The following is a 17,144-nucleotide window of genomic DNA, read 5'->3' as shown; positions in this document are numbered from 1 at the left end:
GATACTGAAAACCTACAACAAGGATAGTCATTAGCCCTAGGGGTATAATGCCTGATGGTGTCTGGTTAAATGTATATACTATGCTCACCAAACTGCCCAGTAAGCACTTCTCTTAATGTTCATACCCTTATATTAATGCTACTATCACTTTTGGATAGAAAACCTCTTTTCAGATGGCAGTGACCTTGGGATGACTCAGAAGGCACCATGGTGCTGAGAAGAAGTGACGAAGGAGTGCTCAGCACTGCAATATCTCTATCACACCTTCCAAGGCTCAGGGAAGAAGAGGTGGTGGAAAGAATGTAGAGCCAAAGGAAGGGTAGGATTCCTTACAATGTGCTCCTCCCAGACACAAATGGCCTGGATATCCATGACCTCACAGTGCCTGACACTACCTACATAAGACCATCATAACAGGAGGAAAAGATCATGACATCAAAATAAAAGAGACTGATTGAGAGGGGGAGGAGATATGATGGAGACTGGAGTTTCAAAGGGGAAAGTAGAGGGGAAGGGCATTACCATGGGATATTTTTTATAATCGTGGAAGTTGTTAATAAAAAAATTTGAAAAAACAAAAAAGAATGTTAAGAGCCAAAGGAAGGGCAGCACTCCTTACAACATGCTCTTCCAGACACAAAATGGCCTGGATATTCATGACCTCACAGTGCCTGACACTACCTACACAAGACCATCATAATAGAAGGAAAAGATCATGACATAAAAATAAAAGAGAGACTAATTGAGAGGGGGTGGGCATATGATGGAGAGTGGAGTTTCAGAGGGGAAAGTGGGGGTGGGGGTGGGAATTGCCATGGAACATTGTTTACAATTATGGATGTTGTCAATAAAAATGTATAAAAAATAAAAAGAAATAAATTTATTATAATCAATAATTTAACAGTTTGCCTTGACATATTAAAATTAAGTGGTTTAAAAGATAGGTATTGGTCTGGAGAGATGGCTTAGCAATTAAGGTACTTGCCTGCAAAGCCAAAGGACCCAGGTTTGATTCCCCAGGACCCATGTATGCTAGAGGCACAACGTTGCACATGCAACTGGAGTTCATTTGCAGCAGCTGGAGGACCCAGGGTGCCCATTTTCTCTCTGCCCCGCCCTCTCTCAAATAAATAAAAATGCTTAAAAAATAAAAGATAGGTATTGAACTATAGAAACAGGAGATATTTATCAAAAATTATAACATTAAAATGATAAATATCCTGATCTTAGAACAAATATCAGAGCATTATGGCCTCATATGAGTTAAATAAATGTATCTTTCAATGTGAGATGGGGCTAACTCAGTCTCTAAATTTATTCTTCCTAAATTGTTCTATTTTTGTTGCCCCAGTTATCAGATACTAATTTTTAATGGTAAATGAGACATTCTCCATTTAACCTGAAAGATTAAAATAACCTCCATCAAGTAGAAAATTGATACTGACTTAATATCAAAACTAGAGATGAGGTTGTTTCAATAATCTTGGGAGTATCAATGGAATTGGTGTAGCACCAGGGCTCTTATATTTATATAAAAATATGTACAGCAAAGACATGACAATGCTTGATCTTGTTTTCACTTATGATGTTCTTCATATATATATATATATATATATATATATATATATATATATTTTTTTTTTGCAGGCTGAAGATTGTGTCAAGGATGAATAAGTGAGGCTTGGGACATGTGTTGGATAAGAGAGGCTTTCCTGAACAGTGTGGGCTGCCTGAGCTTGCATTTCTAGGTGTAATATAATAAGCATTTCTAAAGTATAACTAGGACCAGTCATAGGAGCAGAGAATTTAAGTATATTTATCTTTATCATTTAAGAACCTAACATGCTGAACATGGTGGCACATATATGCAATCCCAGTACTTAGAAGGCTGAGGCAGACAAATCGGGAATTTGATGCTAGTTTAGGCTACATATTGAGTTTAAGGCAGTTTGGTCTACATAATGAGACTGTGTCTCAAAAAAAACTTAATAAATGGTAGAAAGAGATGTACAATGAGATGTACCATTTCTCATAGCAACCAGCAACTTCTACCAGCCTTTTCATCTGGAATATGTCAATATGTTCTATTTATTCATTCCTTAATTCATACAAACTTATACTGAACATTTTACTACCTGCCAGCCTTTGGGAAAAGCACTGGGAGCAGTAAAACAAGTAGGAGAAAATGGTTTCCAAAACCATCTAGTAGTACTCTTGGGGAACTGAATTTATTTCCTCCGGAATAAAAATACTTCCCTCCTTTCCACAAAATCAAAGCACTTTCCTCCCTCCCTCTCTCTCTCTTTGAGGTAGAGTTTCACTTTAGCCCAGGCTGACCAAGAATTCACTATGTAGTCTCAGGGTAGCCTCGAACTCACAGTGATCATCCTACCTCTGCCTCCCAAGTACTGGGATTAAAGGTATGCGTCATCATGCCCAGACTTCAACTTTCTTTTTAAGTGTTCAAAATGAAGACCATGTGTTCATAGTCAACCCAATTATTCCATTACTTATCTTGCCTTCAGGTTTATATTTTATAAACTGTATGTTTGGACTCTCTGAAAAAAAAACAACAACAACACTATGAGGTACCTCTAGTATTAAAGCAACTTCCTCTGAGAAAGTTCTCTCTTCAAAGATTAATAAATGCTAGTGACTGTAGAATCATACAGGGAAAGCAGTCTCTAAAACTATCCTGATTTCACATTGAACTTCAGTTTCATCTTATGGAAGGACCATTCTTATATAGATGAGCTTGATTTTGCTGATCTATCACAACCTAGTATATTTTACCACTTGTCTCAGAGAATTAGTGAACATGGTATGTAGTAACTTTGTATATTAGAAATATGAAACCACTCCCCCCAAAACACAAAGACCATTTATTCCCTAAGTCAAAGTTGCAAACATGCCAGTACCTGAGAGACGGTGTTGGAACAGAGTCTGGACTGGCTGGTACCTGGACTCCCTTTTCCCATTCTTCTTTCCATGTGTCAGAAAAGAGGTAATAGTTGTCAAGATTAATGTGGTGAGAATCTGGAATTTTCATGGCACTGATGAGGTCCTTTCGGAATACCTGAGAAGATACATTGCATACATGTGAAAAGGCCATCACTATGAAACTCATACCATATAATGTTTTCCTTTCAAAAAGAACTATCCATGCTGAAGATATCATGTGTTATCTATCATGTGAGGTAGGGGAGACCCTATCTCACACACAAAAAAACTCAAACAAAATTATTCAGGAAGGACTCCTTTATTAGCCAGGAGTGGTGGTGCACACCTTTAATCCCAGAACTTGAGAGGCAGAGGTAGGAGGATTGCCATGAGTTCAAGTTCATCTTGAAACTACATAGTGAATACCAGGTCAGCCTGAGATAAGAGTGTAGAGTGAGACCCTACCTTGAAAAACAAAAACAGACAGAAAAACCTTTATTAAATACAGAAATCCAGAATAGGCTGGCCTCCTGGTCAGTATGCCAAACCTTTGCAAACAAAAATTAATGTATAAGATTCCGGTTAAGATGGCGGCGTAGGTACCACGCCAAAGCAGCCTAGGGGGGAAAAGACCAAAAAAACTCAGCAAAATACACACTTTTACTAAAAAGAGAGGTGTATAGGAAATTGAAGCGGCAGCGGAGAAGTAGAAGAGTTCTAGAGCATCCAGAGCCTGCACAGGCGGGAAAAGTGGCTCCGGCAGCTCGGCCAACCGCCACGCCCGCGGCACAGCAGAAAACCGCCAGACTCGGCTCGAGCCGCAGGAAAAGCCAGGTGCGGGATTTTCCCCTCGCACCGCGCTCTCCGCAACTCGGGAAACGTGAGGGGAGAGCAGCAGCGAGCAACGGAGGAGCAGACCGCGAGGTTGAAGCACACATGGAACAGCGAGACAACCAGAGCAGCCGCGGCTCCCTCCCCTCCCCCACCGCCTGAACCCAGCTCCAGCGAACAGAGCAGCGGCCCAGGACCCGGCCACGCCAACTTGGGCTGACAACAGGACCCAAACAGGAGCAGAGTTCGGGAGCAACATCAGCGGCTCCAGCACCGGTAACAGCGGCCCCAGCAGCAGCAGACCCAGGAGCAGCAGCAGCGGCAGATCCCGCAGCAGCAGCTTCGGGGGGAGCAGCGGCAGTGGACACAGCAGCAGCAGCTTCAGCAGTAGTGGTGGCTCCAGCAGTGGCAGCTACAGCAGCAGCAGAGGCAGCAGCAGTGGCTCAGTTTGCCTCGTAGGAAAAGCAAGTGCCCAGCTCCAGAAATCAGAACAGCAGCCCGACGACCCAGGCAGCAACTTGACTGAGACCACAATCATCCAAGGTAACTGGGATTGCACCAGGGAAGGGTCTCACTTGGTCACAAGCTGACTTGGATCCCTCAACAGACCAGAAATCTAAACCTCTTTGTTGATAGAGGATCTGGTCATTATAATAACTACTCTTGCATACATACTCGGGGCTGTTTTTGATTAAATGTGTACAGTGTTTAGTTAAATTTTAGAATCTACCTGTATTTTATTCCACTCAGCCTGCTTGAATACTCCTATAGCAGGGAAACTCAACCCCTAAGAACATCTTTGTAGATACTCTGAGAGTCTTAAGAGCCACACCTAATACCTTAAGGTCCTACCCTGAAAATTTATTACATCAAATCAATTGATACAGCTAAGAATACACAGCTAGCTAGAAAATCCAAGCATTAACTTAATCCAAGATGCAAAAATATATACATTATAACACAAGAAACACTAAAAAGCAAGACAATATAAATCCACCTAAAAGTATTAATGCATCAGAAATGTCCTCCAGTGAGAAAGAGTTAGAGGAAATGCCTGAGAAAGAGTTCAAAAGAATAATTATAAATATGTTCATAGACGTCAAAGAACACATGAAAACAATCAAAGAAGAAATCAAAGAGGAAATCAAAGGAATCAAAGAAGAGGCAGGACACCAATTTAATGAAATAAAGAAGGCAATACAAGACATAAATAGGGAAATAGAAATAATAAAGAAAAACCAGTCAGAATTACTAGCAATGAAGAACACAGTTAATGAAATAAAAAACTCTGTAGAAAATCTCACCAGTAGGATGGATGAGGGAGAGGACAGAATATCTAAGCTAGAAGACCAGGTGGCAGACCTAATGCAGTCCAACAAAGAGAAAGACAAACTTATAGAAAAGTATGAGTGGGAATTTCAAGATATTCGGGACACTATGAAAAGATCCAATATAAGAATTCAGGAGATAGTAGAAGGAGAAGAACTCCACTCCAGAGGCATAGTAGGCATCTTCAACAAAATCATAGAGGAAAATTTCCCCCAAATTGGGAAAGAGGTGCCAATACAGATACAGGAAGCCTTTAGAACCCCAGCCAGACAAAACCCAGAAAGGAACCTCTCCTCGCCATATTATAATCAAACTTCCAAACACACACACCAAAGAAAAAATATTGAAAGCAGTTAGAGAGAAAAATCAAGTTACCTACAAAAGCAAGCCCATCAGGATTACAGCACATTATTCAACACAAACTTTTAAAGCCAGAAGGGCTTGGAGTGATATATTCCAAGTTCTGAAAGATAACAACTGTCAACCAAGGTTACTTTATCCTGCAAAGTTATCCATTCTAATAGATGGAGAAATAAAGACATTCCATGACAAAAGCAGGTTAAAGGAGTATTTGAAGACAAAACCAGCTCTACAGAAAATACTTGATAGAATCCTCCATGCTGAACAAAAGGAAAAGCACACATATAAGGAACCTAGAAAAAACAAGCTATACTCAAATACCAGTTAACAGAAGAGAGCACAGGTAGAACCAGAAACACACACACACACAAAAAATGGCAAACATAAATACACACCTTTCAATAATATCTCTTAATATCAATGGTCTCAATGCCCCAACGAAAAGACATAGATTTGCAGACTGGGTTAAAAAGCAGGATCCTACAATTTGTTGTCTCCAAGAAACTCACCTTTCTACAAAGGATAGACATTATCTTAGGGTGAAAGGTTGGAAGATGGTGTTTCAAGCAAATGGGCCTAGAAAACAAGCAGGGGTTGCTATCCTAATATCAGACAGGGTGGTCTTTAGTCCGAAGTTAGTCAAAAAAGATAAGGAAGGTCACTTTATATTGATTAAGGGCACACTCCAACAGGAGGACATTACAATCCTAAACATATATGCACCTAACATGGGGGCTCCCAAATTCGTCAAACAAACACTATTAGAACTAAGGTCACAGATAACACCAAACACGGTGGTGGTGGGTGACTTTAACACCCCACTCTCATCAATTGACAGGTCATCCAGGGAAAGAATAAACAGAGAGGCATCTGGACTAAATGAGGTCATAGAAGGAATGGACCTAACAGATATATACAGGACATTTCATCCAAAGGCTGCAGAATATACATTCTTTTCAGCAGCACATGGAACATTCTCTAAAATAGACCATATATTAGGACACAAAGCAAATCTTAACAAATTCAGGAAAATTGAAATAATTCCTTGCATTCTATCTGACCACAATGGAATTAAACTACAAATCAGTAGCAAGAAAGGCTATAGAGCATACACAAAATCATGGAAACTAAACAATACACTACTAAATGATGAGTGGGTCAATGAAGAAATCAAAAAGGAAATCAAAAAATTTATAGAGTCAAATGATAATGAGAACACAACATACCAAAATCTCTGGGACACAATGAAGGCAGTTCTAAGAGGTAAATTTATAGCCTTAAGTGCCTATATTAAGAAATTAGAAAGGTCGCAAGTAAACGACCTAATGCTTCGCCTTAAAGCCTTGGAAAAAGAAGAACAAGGCAAACCAAAAATCAGTAGACGGGAAGAAATAATAAAGATTAGGGCAGAAATTAATGAAATAGAAACAAAAAGAACAATCCAAAGAATTAATGAAACAAAGAGTTGGTTCTTTGAAAGGATAAACAAGATAGATAAACCCTTAGCAAATCTGACCAAAAGGAAGAGAGAAGAGACACAAATTAATAAAATCAGAGATGAACAAGGTAACATCACAACAGATTCCAGAGAAATTCAAAAAATCATAGGGACATACTATAAAAGCATATACTCCACAAAGTATGAAAATCTGAAAGAAATGGATGATTTCCTTGATCTATATGACCTACCTAAATTAAATCAAAATGAGATTAATCACTTAAATAGACCTGTAACAAACATGGAGATCCGAACAGTTATCAATAATCTCCCAACTAAAAAAAGCCCAGGCCCAGATGGATTCACTGCTGAATTTTACCAGACTTTTAAGGAAGAGCTAACACCATTGCTTCTTAAGCTTTTCCAGGAAATAGAAAAAGAAGGAATTCTACCAAACTCCTTCTATGAGGCCAGCATCACCCTGATACCAAAACCAGGCAAAGATAGAACAAAAAAAGAAAATTATAGACCAATCTCCCTCATGAACATAGATGCAAAAATTCTCAACAAAATATTGGCAAACAGAATACAAGAGTATATCAAAAAGATCATTCACCCTGACCAAGTAGGCTTTATCCCAGAGATGCAGGGATGGTTCAACATACGCAAATCTATAAATGTAATACATTACATAAACGGGTTGAAGGACAAAAATCACATGATCATCTCATTAGATGCAGAGAAAGCATTTGACAAAATCCAACATCCCTTCATGATAAAAGTCCTACAGAGACTGGGAATAGAAGGAACATATCTCAATATAATAAAGGCTATTTATGACAAGCCTACAGCCAACATATTACTAAATGGGGAAAAACTGGAAGCTTTTCCACTAAAATCAGGAACAAGACAAGGGTGTCCACTGTCCCCACTTCTATTTAATATAGTTTTGGAAGTCTTAGCCATAGCAATAAGGCAAGAGACACACATAAAAGGGATACAAATTGGAAAGGAAGAAATCAAGCTATCATTATTTGCAGATGACATGATTCTATACATAAAGGACCCTAAAGACTCTACTAGCAAGCTGTTAGAGCTGATCAAAACCTACAGCAATGTAGCAGGATACAAAATAAATACACAGAAATCAGTAGCCTTCATATATGCTAACAACAAACACACAGAGGATGAAATCAGGGAATCACTCCCATTCACAATTGCATCAAAAAAAATAAAATACCTTGGAATAAACCTAACCAAGGAAGTAAAGAATCTCTACAATGAGAACTTTAAAACACTCAAGCGAGAAATTGCAGAAGACACTAGAAAGTGGAGAAACATCCCTTGTTCCTGGATTGGAAGAATCAATATCGTGAAAATGGCAATCTTACCTAAAGCAATCTACACATTTAATGCAATCCCTATCAAAATTCCAAAGGCTTTCTTCATGGAAATAGAAAAAACAATCCAAAAATTCATTTGGAATCACAAAAAACCTCGAATATCTAAAATAATACTGAGCAACAAAAAAGAGGCTGGTGGTATCACCATACCTGATTTTAACCTATACTACAGAGCCATAGTAACAAAAACAGCATGGTACTGGCACAAAAACAGACATGTAGATCAGTGGAACAGAATAGAGGACCCAGATGTAAGCCCAAGTAGCTATAGCCACCTGATATTCGATAAAAATACTCATTGGAGAAGAGACAGCCTCTTCAGCAAATGGTGTTTTGAAAACTGGATAAATATCTGCAGAAGGATGAAAATAGATTCTTCTCTCTCGCCATGCACAAGAATTAAGTCCAAATGGATTAAAGACCTTAACATCAGATCGGAAACTTTGAAACTGCTAGAGGAAAAATAGGGGAAACCCTTCAACATATTGGTCTTGGCAAAGACTTTCTGAATACAACCCCAATTGCTCAGGCAATAAAACCACAGATTAACCACTGGGACCTAATGAAATTACAAAGATTTTGCACCGCAAAGGACACAGTGAAAAAAGCAAAGAGGCAACCTACAGAATGGGAAAAAATCTTCGCCAGCTATATATCTGATAGAGGATTAATATCTAGGATATACAAAGAACTCAAAAAGTTAAATCATAAGGAATCAAACAAGCCAATCAAAAAATGGGCTATGGAGCTAAATAGAGAGTTCTCAAAGGAAGAAATTCGAATGGCATATAAGCATCTAAAAAAATGTTCTATGTCACTAGTCATCAGGGAAATGCAGATTAAAACTACATTGAGATTCCATCTCACTCCTGTCAGATTGGCCACCATCATGAAAACAGATGATCATAAATGTTGGCGGGGATGTGGAAAAAAAGGAACCCTTCTGCACTGCTGGTGGGAATGTAATCTGGTCCAGCCATTGTGGAAAACAGTGTGGAGGTTCCTAAAACAGCTAGAGATTGATCTACCATATGACCCAGCTATAGCACTCCTAGGCATATATCCAAAGGACTCATCTCATTTCCTTAGAAGTACATGCTCAACCATGTTTATTGCTGCTCAATTTATAATAGCTGGGAAATGGAACCAGCCTAGATGTCCCTCAACAGATGAGTGGATAATGAAGATGTGGTACATTTATACAATGGAGTTCTACTCAGCGGTAAAGAAAAATGAAGTTATGAAATTTGCAGAAAAATGTATGGACCTGGAAAGTATTATACTAAGTCAGGTAACCCAGGCCCAGAAAGCCAAGCGCCACATGTTCTCTCTCATATGTGGATCCTAGCTACAGATGACTGGGCTTCTGTGTGAGAATGAAAATACTTAGTAGCAGAGGCCAGTAAGTTGAAAAGGAGACATAAAGGGTGGAGAAAGGAAGGGAGGAGGATACTTAATAGGTTGATATTGTATATATGTAATTACAATGATTGTAATGGGGAGGTAATATGATGGAGAATGGAATTTCAAATGGGAAAGTGTGGGGGTGGGGAGGGAGGGAATTACCATGGGATATATTTTATAATCATGGAAAATGTTAATAAAAATTAAAAAAAATTAATGTATATATTTAGGAAACTGGAACTAAACAGTGGGAAGGGATAGGTTTTTTTGGTTGTTGGTTGTTTCTTGAAGTGGGGTCTCACCCTAGCCCAGACTGACCTGGAATTCACTGTGTAGCCTCAGGGTGGCCTCATACTCATAGTGATCCTCCTACTTCTGTCTCCCAAGTGCGGAGATTAAAGGCATGCACTACCACACACGGCCTGTTTAAACTCTTTTATTTTCAAATAAACAATACAGTGTTTCTAAAATACCTTGTATGAAAAAAAAATTATTTTTTTAAAAATTTTATCATTTTTTGGTTTTGAGAAGTAGTGTCTCACTCTAGCCCAGGCTGACTTGGAATTCACTATGTAGTCTCAGAGCGGCCTCAAACTCATGGTGATCCTCCTACCTCTGCCTCTCAAGTACTGAGATTAAAGGTGTGCGCCACTACGCCTGGCTCAATTCTTTTATTTATTTATTTATTTTTATGTATTTGAGACACACAGAAAGACAGAGACAGAGACTGAGAGATACAGAGAAGTGAGCATGGGTACACTAGGGCCTCCTGCTGTTGCAAGCGAACTCCAGACATATGTGCTGCTTTGTGCATTTGGCTTTACTTGGATACTGGGGAACTGAACATGGCCAATCAAGCTTTGTAAGCAAGTGCCTTTAACAGTGGAACCATCTCTCTAGTTCCCCCCCAAATAATACTTTTTTAAAATAAATATTTTATTTATTCATTTGCAAGCAGAGAGAGTCAGACAGGCAGAAATAGAATGGGTGTGTCAGGCCTATAGCTGATACACACAAACTCCAGATGCATGAGCCACTTTGTGAATCTGGCCTTATGTGGGCACTGGGGAATCAAACTTGGGTCATTAGGTTATATAGGCAAGCGCCTTAATGGCAGAGCCATATCTCCAACCCCGAAAGAAATAATTCTTAATTCTCTTAAATAAAGTAGCAAATATCCACTGATAACTTAATTTTTTTTATCAGAAATCTAACAATTATTGAAATATAAAAGCCAGGCATGGTGGAGCACAGCTTTAATCCTAGCACATGGGAGGCAGAGGTAGGGGGATCATTGTGAATTTGAGGCCAGTCTAAGACTACATAGTGAATTCCAGGCCAGCTTAGGCTACAGCAAGACCCTCCTCAAAAAACCAAAAAAAAAGAAAGAAAGAAAAAGAAAGTAATATTACAAAGGAATATAACTCTTATATATCCTTCACTCAGTTTTATGTACTATTAACATCTTAACTACCCACAATAAATTACCTAAGCCAGGAATATATTTTTAATTTGTATGTGTGTGTGCATGCATATGGGTGCAAGCATGCTATGGTGCATGTATGGAGGTCAGAGAACAGGGTATTGATCCTCTCCTTCCATATTGTTTGAGACAGAACTCTCTTGCTGTGGATTTTGTGGCTGGGAAGGCCAGACTAGCTGACCCTCACAATATGCTTTGGGATTTTCCTGACCACACCTCCTCTTGCTGCTATATGCACTTTGGGATTATAGATAAATATGTCACTTTTGGCTGGGGATGAAACTACTGTAGGCAGACTTGTTCTGCTGAGTCATCTCTCTAGCCTGATTTAAAATTTTTAAATATTATTTATTTTATTGCCCTAAGGGGGGGGGGCAGATAGAGAAAGAAAGAGAATGGGTGTGCCAAAGCCTCCAGCAACTGCAAATAAACTCTAGATGCATGCGCCAACCTATGCATCTGGCTTATGTGGGTACTGGGGAATTGAACCTGGGTCCTTTGGCTTTGCAGGCAAGTGCCTTAATCACTAAGCCATCTCTCCAGTGCTTAGATTTTGTTTTGAGATGAGGGTCTCACTCTAGCACAGGCTGGCCTTGAACTCATGGCAATCCTTGTGCTTCAGTCTCTTAAATGCTGATATTATAGGCCTAGTTCCTAATTAACTAATCTACAGACTTTATTCAAATTTCACTAGTTTTTTCCTAATGTGCTTCTGTTCTAGAATTCAGGATCCCACATTGCAACACACCCATCGTTTCTTCATATCCTCTAATCTGTGACTGTTTCTTAGTCTTCCCCTTTCTTTATTTTTCCAATTGGGGTTTGTCTGATGTTTTCTTATTGGTTTCAGGTGATGCATTGTGGGTGTTTTTTGCAAGAATGCCACAGAAATTATGTTACGTCCTCACTGTAGTACAATAGGGATATGTGATATCTATGTGTTATTTACTGCTGTTAGATGACTTGGTGCAGGGTTCAGGTAGTGGCTCCTTAGTTTTCTCCAGGTAGTCTCTACTGCTAGATTATTATAGTTTTCTTTAAAAGTAAATATTTTAGATTTCTTTTATAAACATTTTATTTATTTGAGACAGAGAGAGAGACAGAATGGACACACCAGGGTCTCCAACCACTGTAAATGAACTCCAGATGCATATGCCACCTTGTGCATCTGTTTTATGTGGGACCTGGAGAATCAAACCTGGATCCTTAGGCTTGACGGGCATATGCCTTAACCACTAAGCTATCTCTCTAGCCCACAATTAAATATTTCTTTTCCTGTTTTTTTGAGGTAGGGTTTCATTCTAGTCCAGGCTGACCTGGAATTCACTATGTAGTCTCAGGGTGGCCTCGAACTCACAGCCATCCTCCTACCTCTGTCTCCTGAGTGCTGGGATTAAAGTTATGTGCCACCACGCCGGGCTCCAAAATTAAATATTTTAGCTGAGGATAAGGTGATAGGGGTATGGTGCTGGCGTGTTTAGGGCCTGTACCCTTAAATGCTTAGAATGGGGGAGGTGCCAGCATGTTTGGGGCCTGTGCACTCAGACCAGGTGAGGTGCCGGCTTGATTGGGGCCTATGAACTTGGATGGGAGTGGGATTGCCAGCCTGTTTGGCACCTCACCTGGGGTGAATGAGGAAGTGCTGATTAAAGGCATGTTTGGTACCCATACAGGGAGGTTCCAACAACAACTCCAAGCTGGGAGATAATATATTAGACTGGAATACCCAAACCTCTAAGCCTGTGGCTACAGCTCTAGTGCCCATATGCTCTTGGGGGTACTTTGCAGCAAGGTCCAGTTGTGGAACAAACCTAGAACTTACTGTCAGGTGAGCATGTTCCCCTGTGGGGCACAGCCATAGCTGTTAACAGAAAGCATCCACAACTCCAGTGCAGATCACATTCCAAAGTCCTTAGGCAGTAAAAAAACACTGGGAGAATTGAGCACTAACTGGACAACAAGCAAGACAAGCACCTGGATTCACTTGGAATTAACTCACATAAGGATGATCCCACTTAGACCTTAGGTCACCCAGCCCAACCAACTGGGAATACAACCTCCTCACACTCTCTACTTAACCAAAGCTGACCTGGTGGCCTACAACTCAGGGGCCTCAAGAGGAAGAAATACTGCACTCTCAACACAAAAAATGGTCAAACTAGATATGGGCAAACCCCAAGTCATAAACAATGCAAGACATCAAGTCAACAGATCCTCACCAAGAATGCCTAGCCTCCAATGAAAACACTGAGGATACACAAGACATGGAATCCCACAATGAAGGCATGTTAAATGTAATAAACAAAATTAATGAGACCATGAACAAACAAATGTTGGAAATGGAAGAAAATCATCAAAGAACCAACAATTGCATAAATGAAATGCAAGAGACACACCACCAGCAGCACATAGCTCTCAATGAAAAGCAGACCAATCTTAATAGACAGATAAATGATTTGAACCTAAGTCAACAAATAGATGACATTAACAACCAGTGGACCATGAATTCCAGGAAACTAAAAAGTCGAATCAGGACTTGAAAATGGAACTCAATAGAGGGATAGAAATGATACAGAAAAATACAACAGAGAACAAAAATCAAAGAGCCCCCTTAAAAGCATCCATAGAAAGCCTTACCAACTGAGTAGATCATGTGGAAGGCAAAATTTCAGAACTTGAAGACAAAACTGTCCTCAGCAAAAGAAACACTTCAGGAGGTATTACCATCCCTGACTGCAAATTATACTATAAACCATAGTAATAAAAACAGCATGGTACTGGCAAAAAAACTGACATATATCAATAGAACAAGACAGAAGATCCAGGCCTTAGTTCAAACAACTACAGCTACTTGATCTTTGATAAAGGAGCTAACAATGCACACTGGAGAAATTATAGCATTTTCAACGAATGGTGCTGGAGAAACTGGATATCCACATGAAGAAAAATGAAACTAGACCTACTACTTTCACCAAGTACAAAGTCACCTCCAAATGGATTAAGGACCTCAATATAAGATCTAAAACTCTAAAAATGATTAGGGGAAAATAGGTAGAACTCTCCAAGATACAGGAGTGGGGAAGGACTTCCTGAATAGGACCCTAGTAGCACAGGGAATTAAACACTCAATCAGTGGGATCTAATAAAAATAAAAAGCTTTGAGCAGACTATAGCATACTATAAAAACCAACAGACAACCCACAGAATGGGAGAACATCTTCACCAACTATACCTCCAACAGAGGCCTAATATTTAGAATCTACAAAGAACTCAAAAAACTGAGCAACAGCAACAAAAAAATCAAAAAAGCCACTAAAAAAATGGAGCAGAGAACTGAACTGAGAATTCTCAGAAGAGGAAATACAAATGGCCGAAACTCATTTAAAGAAATGTATGGCTCGCGGAGGCGGGGAAGGGAGTTGAGGGGCGGCGGGCTGCGGAGGCCGGGGCCGCGGCTCCACGTGCTTCCCGAGGACGGTTGGCGGCGCCAGTTGGGAGGGGTGATGACTACAAACTTCATGTGAAGTGCATCAGTGAAGATCAGAAGTATGGCGGTAAGAGCTATGAAGGCAAGACCCATAAAGGAGATGAGAAGCAGCAGGCCTGGAGTCAGAAAATTAATGAATTGATAAAGAAACCCAATGTCAGCCCCAAAGTAAGAGAATTTTTACAGCAAATTGGTGGTTTTGACAACGTTCCCAGAAAAAAGGCAAAGTTTCAGAACTGGATGAAAAACAGCTTGAAGGTTCATAATGAATCTATCCTGGAGCAGGTGTGGAATATCTTCTCAGAAGCTTCCAGCAGTGAGCCAGCCAACAGGGAGCAAGATAAACAGCCACTGGGCCAAGAAACCAAGACCCAAGCAGAAATTCCTCCCAAAGTTCCATCCTCAAAAGCAAATGGCACCACAGAGGAGCAGGCAGAGGTAAAGAAGAATAAAAGGGAAAGGAAGGAAGAACGGCAGAAGAATAGAAAAAAAGAAAAGAAAGAATTGAAGTTAGAAAACCACCACGGAAACTCAAGCAGCCAGAAGGCCAAGAAGCGTAAGAAGGGTCAGGAGGCCAAACTTGAGGCTGATGGGGAAGAAATTGAGAAGGCCAATGGCTGGGTGGGGGGGAGAAGACCAAGAAGGTCCAGGCCTCAGCAGAGGGACCAGATGCAGGTGGTGGCCCTGCAGATGCTGACAAGGAAGACACGGAGACAACTGTGGGGAAGAAGCGGAAGCATGCGGAAGTTGAATCAGACTGTAAGAAGAAAAAGATGAAGTTGCCATGACATCCTGAGGATGGAGAGCCCGGAGACCACGAAGTCCCTGCAAAAGGTAAATTCAACTGGAAGGGAACCATTAAAGCAGTTCTCAAACAGGCCCCAGACAACAAAATAGCAATCAAAAAGCTGAAAAAAAAGGTTATAGCTCAGTATCACACAGTAACAAAGGACCAGCACATGTCTGAAGAGGAGCTCTTGGCCATCTTCAATAAGAAAATCAGCAAGAATCCTGCCTTTAAGATACTAAAAGACAAAGTCAAGCTATTGAAATGAACATTTTGGTTTTTAAAGGAAATCCACTCTCTTGAGGTGTTCCTCTCACTGCTGTTTGTAAAACCTGTAATGGATTATAATATATAATAACTCAAGTTTTGCTTTCTAAAACTGTATTTTTAAGCTAATGGAACAATATATTTTTGTTAAGAACTTTTATGAAAAAATAAAATATATTCTTGTCAAATTCTAAAAAAATAAAAAGAAAAGAAATATTTAACATCCTTAGCCATCGGGGAAATGCAAATTAAATCTATTTATTTGCAAGGAGAGACAGAGAGAGAAGACAGACAGAGAGAATGGGCACACCAGGGCCACCAGCCACTGCAAACAAACTCCAGACACATGCACCACTTTGTGTATCTGGCTTTACATGGGTACTGGGGAATCAAACCCGGGTCATTAGGTTTTGCAGGCAAGTGCCTTAATCACTGAGCAATCTCTCAAGCCTCAGGAAATGCAAACTAAAACTAAAACTAAAACTTTGACATTCTATCTTACTCCAGTCAGGACGGCAATCATCAAAAATTCAAATGACAATAAATGTTGGCAAGGATGTGGAGAAGGAAGAGACCTTATTTACTGCTGGTGGGAATACAAACTTGTATAACCACTATGGAAATCAGTAGGGGGACTCCTGAAAAAGATGAAAAGTGGTTTACTGTTACTCTATTAACAATACTAGGAATTGGTATCAACCCAGATGCCCATCAAGTAATGAATGGATAATAAAGATATGGAAAATAATGAAACTTGCAGGAAAATAGGTGGTTTTGGAAAACATTACCCTAAATAAGGTCACACAATCTAAGAAAGGCAAACATTGTATGTTTTCTTTCATATGTGGCTCCTACACTTACTTGACCAATGGAAGAGGAGTCTAAAAGGAAGCAAACATTAGGAATGTATACTTGTAACTAAAATGAGACTAGGAAAAAGAAGAGGGGGGGGAGAGATTACCAGAAAAGCCAATAGAGGAAAAGAATATCGGGGTGGGAGGGTGGGGGATTCAGGAAAAGGGACAGTGGGGAGAGAAATTACACAAAACAATTAGCAATTAGCAATTATTGTGCAATTAGCACAATAGAAAATTCCTATATTCCATATACTGGAAACCAGTATATGGGATAGAATCCCCTATTTATTTTTCAAGGTAGGGTCTCCCTCTAGGTCTACCTGGAACTCACTATGTAGTCTCATGGTGGCCTTGAACTCATGGTGATCCTCCTACCTCTGCTGCTTCTGAGTGCTGGGATAAAAAGCGTGTACCACCACACCAGGTAGAATCCCCTATTAAGGGAGGTAGAAGGACCAGACCATAATGCTCAGTACAAGGTGGAGAAAGCTTAAGCCTTAAACCTTGGGCTCTGGTTTGTGGATCCCAGGGCCAGATCTGTGTGAACCATTATAGAAA

At 40.0% G+C, this 17,144-nt stretch overlaps 1 protein-coding gene and 1 pseudogene across 6 annotated transcripts in view; one reads left to right on the top strand and one right to left on the bottom strand.

Annotated features, from left to right (window-relative positions):
- The window catches only part of Jade3 (jade family PHD finger 3), a 162,843-nt gene that overhangs the window by 54,862 nt on the left and 90,837 nt on the right, over positions 1-17,144 (bottom strand). For all 6 annotated transcript variants that reach the window (XM_045140863.1, XM_045140864.1, XM_045140865.1 and 3 more), the window contains one exon: positions 2,919-3,076. In XM_045140863.1, the coding sequence (XP_044996798.1) occupies positions 2,919-3,076 (158 nt within the window). The remainder of the gene's footprint in view (positions 1-2,918; positions 3,077-17,144) is intronic.
- LOC105944792 lies at positions 13,840-15,807 on the top strand (annotated as a pseudogene).

This window comes from Jaculus jaculus, chromosome X (assembly GCF_020740685.1).
Source record: "Jaculus jaculus isolate mJacJac1 chromosome X, mJacJac1.mat.Y.cur, whole genome shotgun sequence".
NCBI classification, from domain to species: Eukaryota; Metazoa; Chordata; class Mammalia; order Rodentia; family Dipodidae; genus Jaculus; species Jaculus jaculus.
This window is presented reverse-complemented; position numbering and strand designations above follow the sequence as displayed.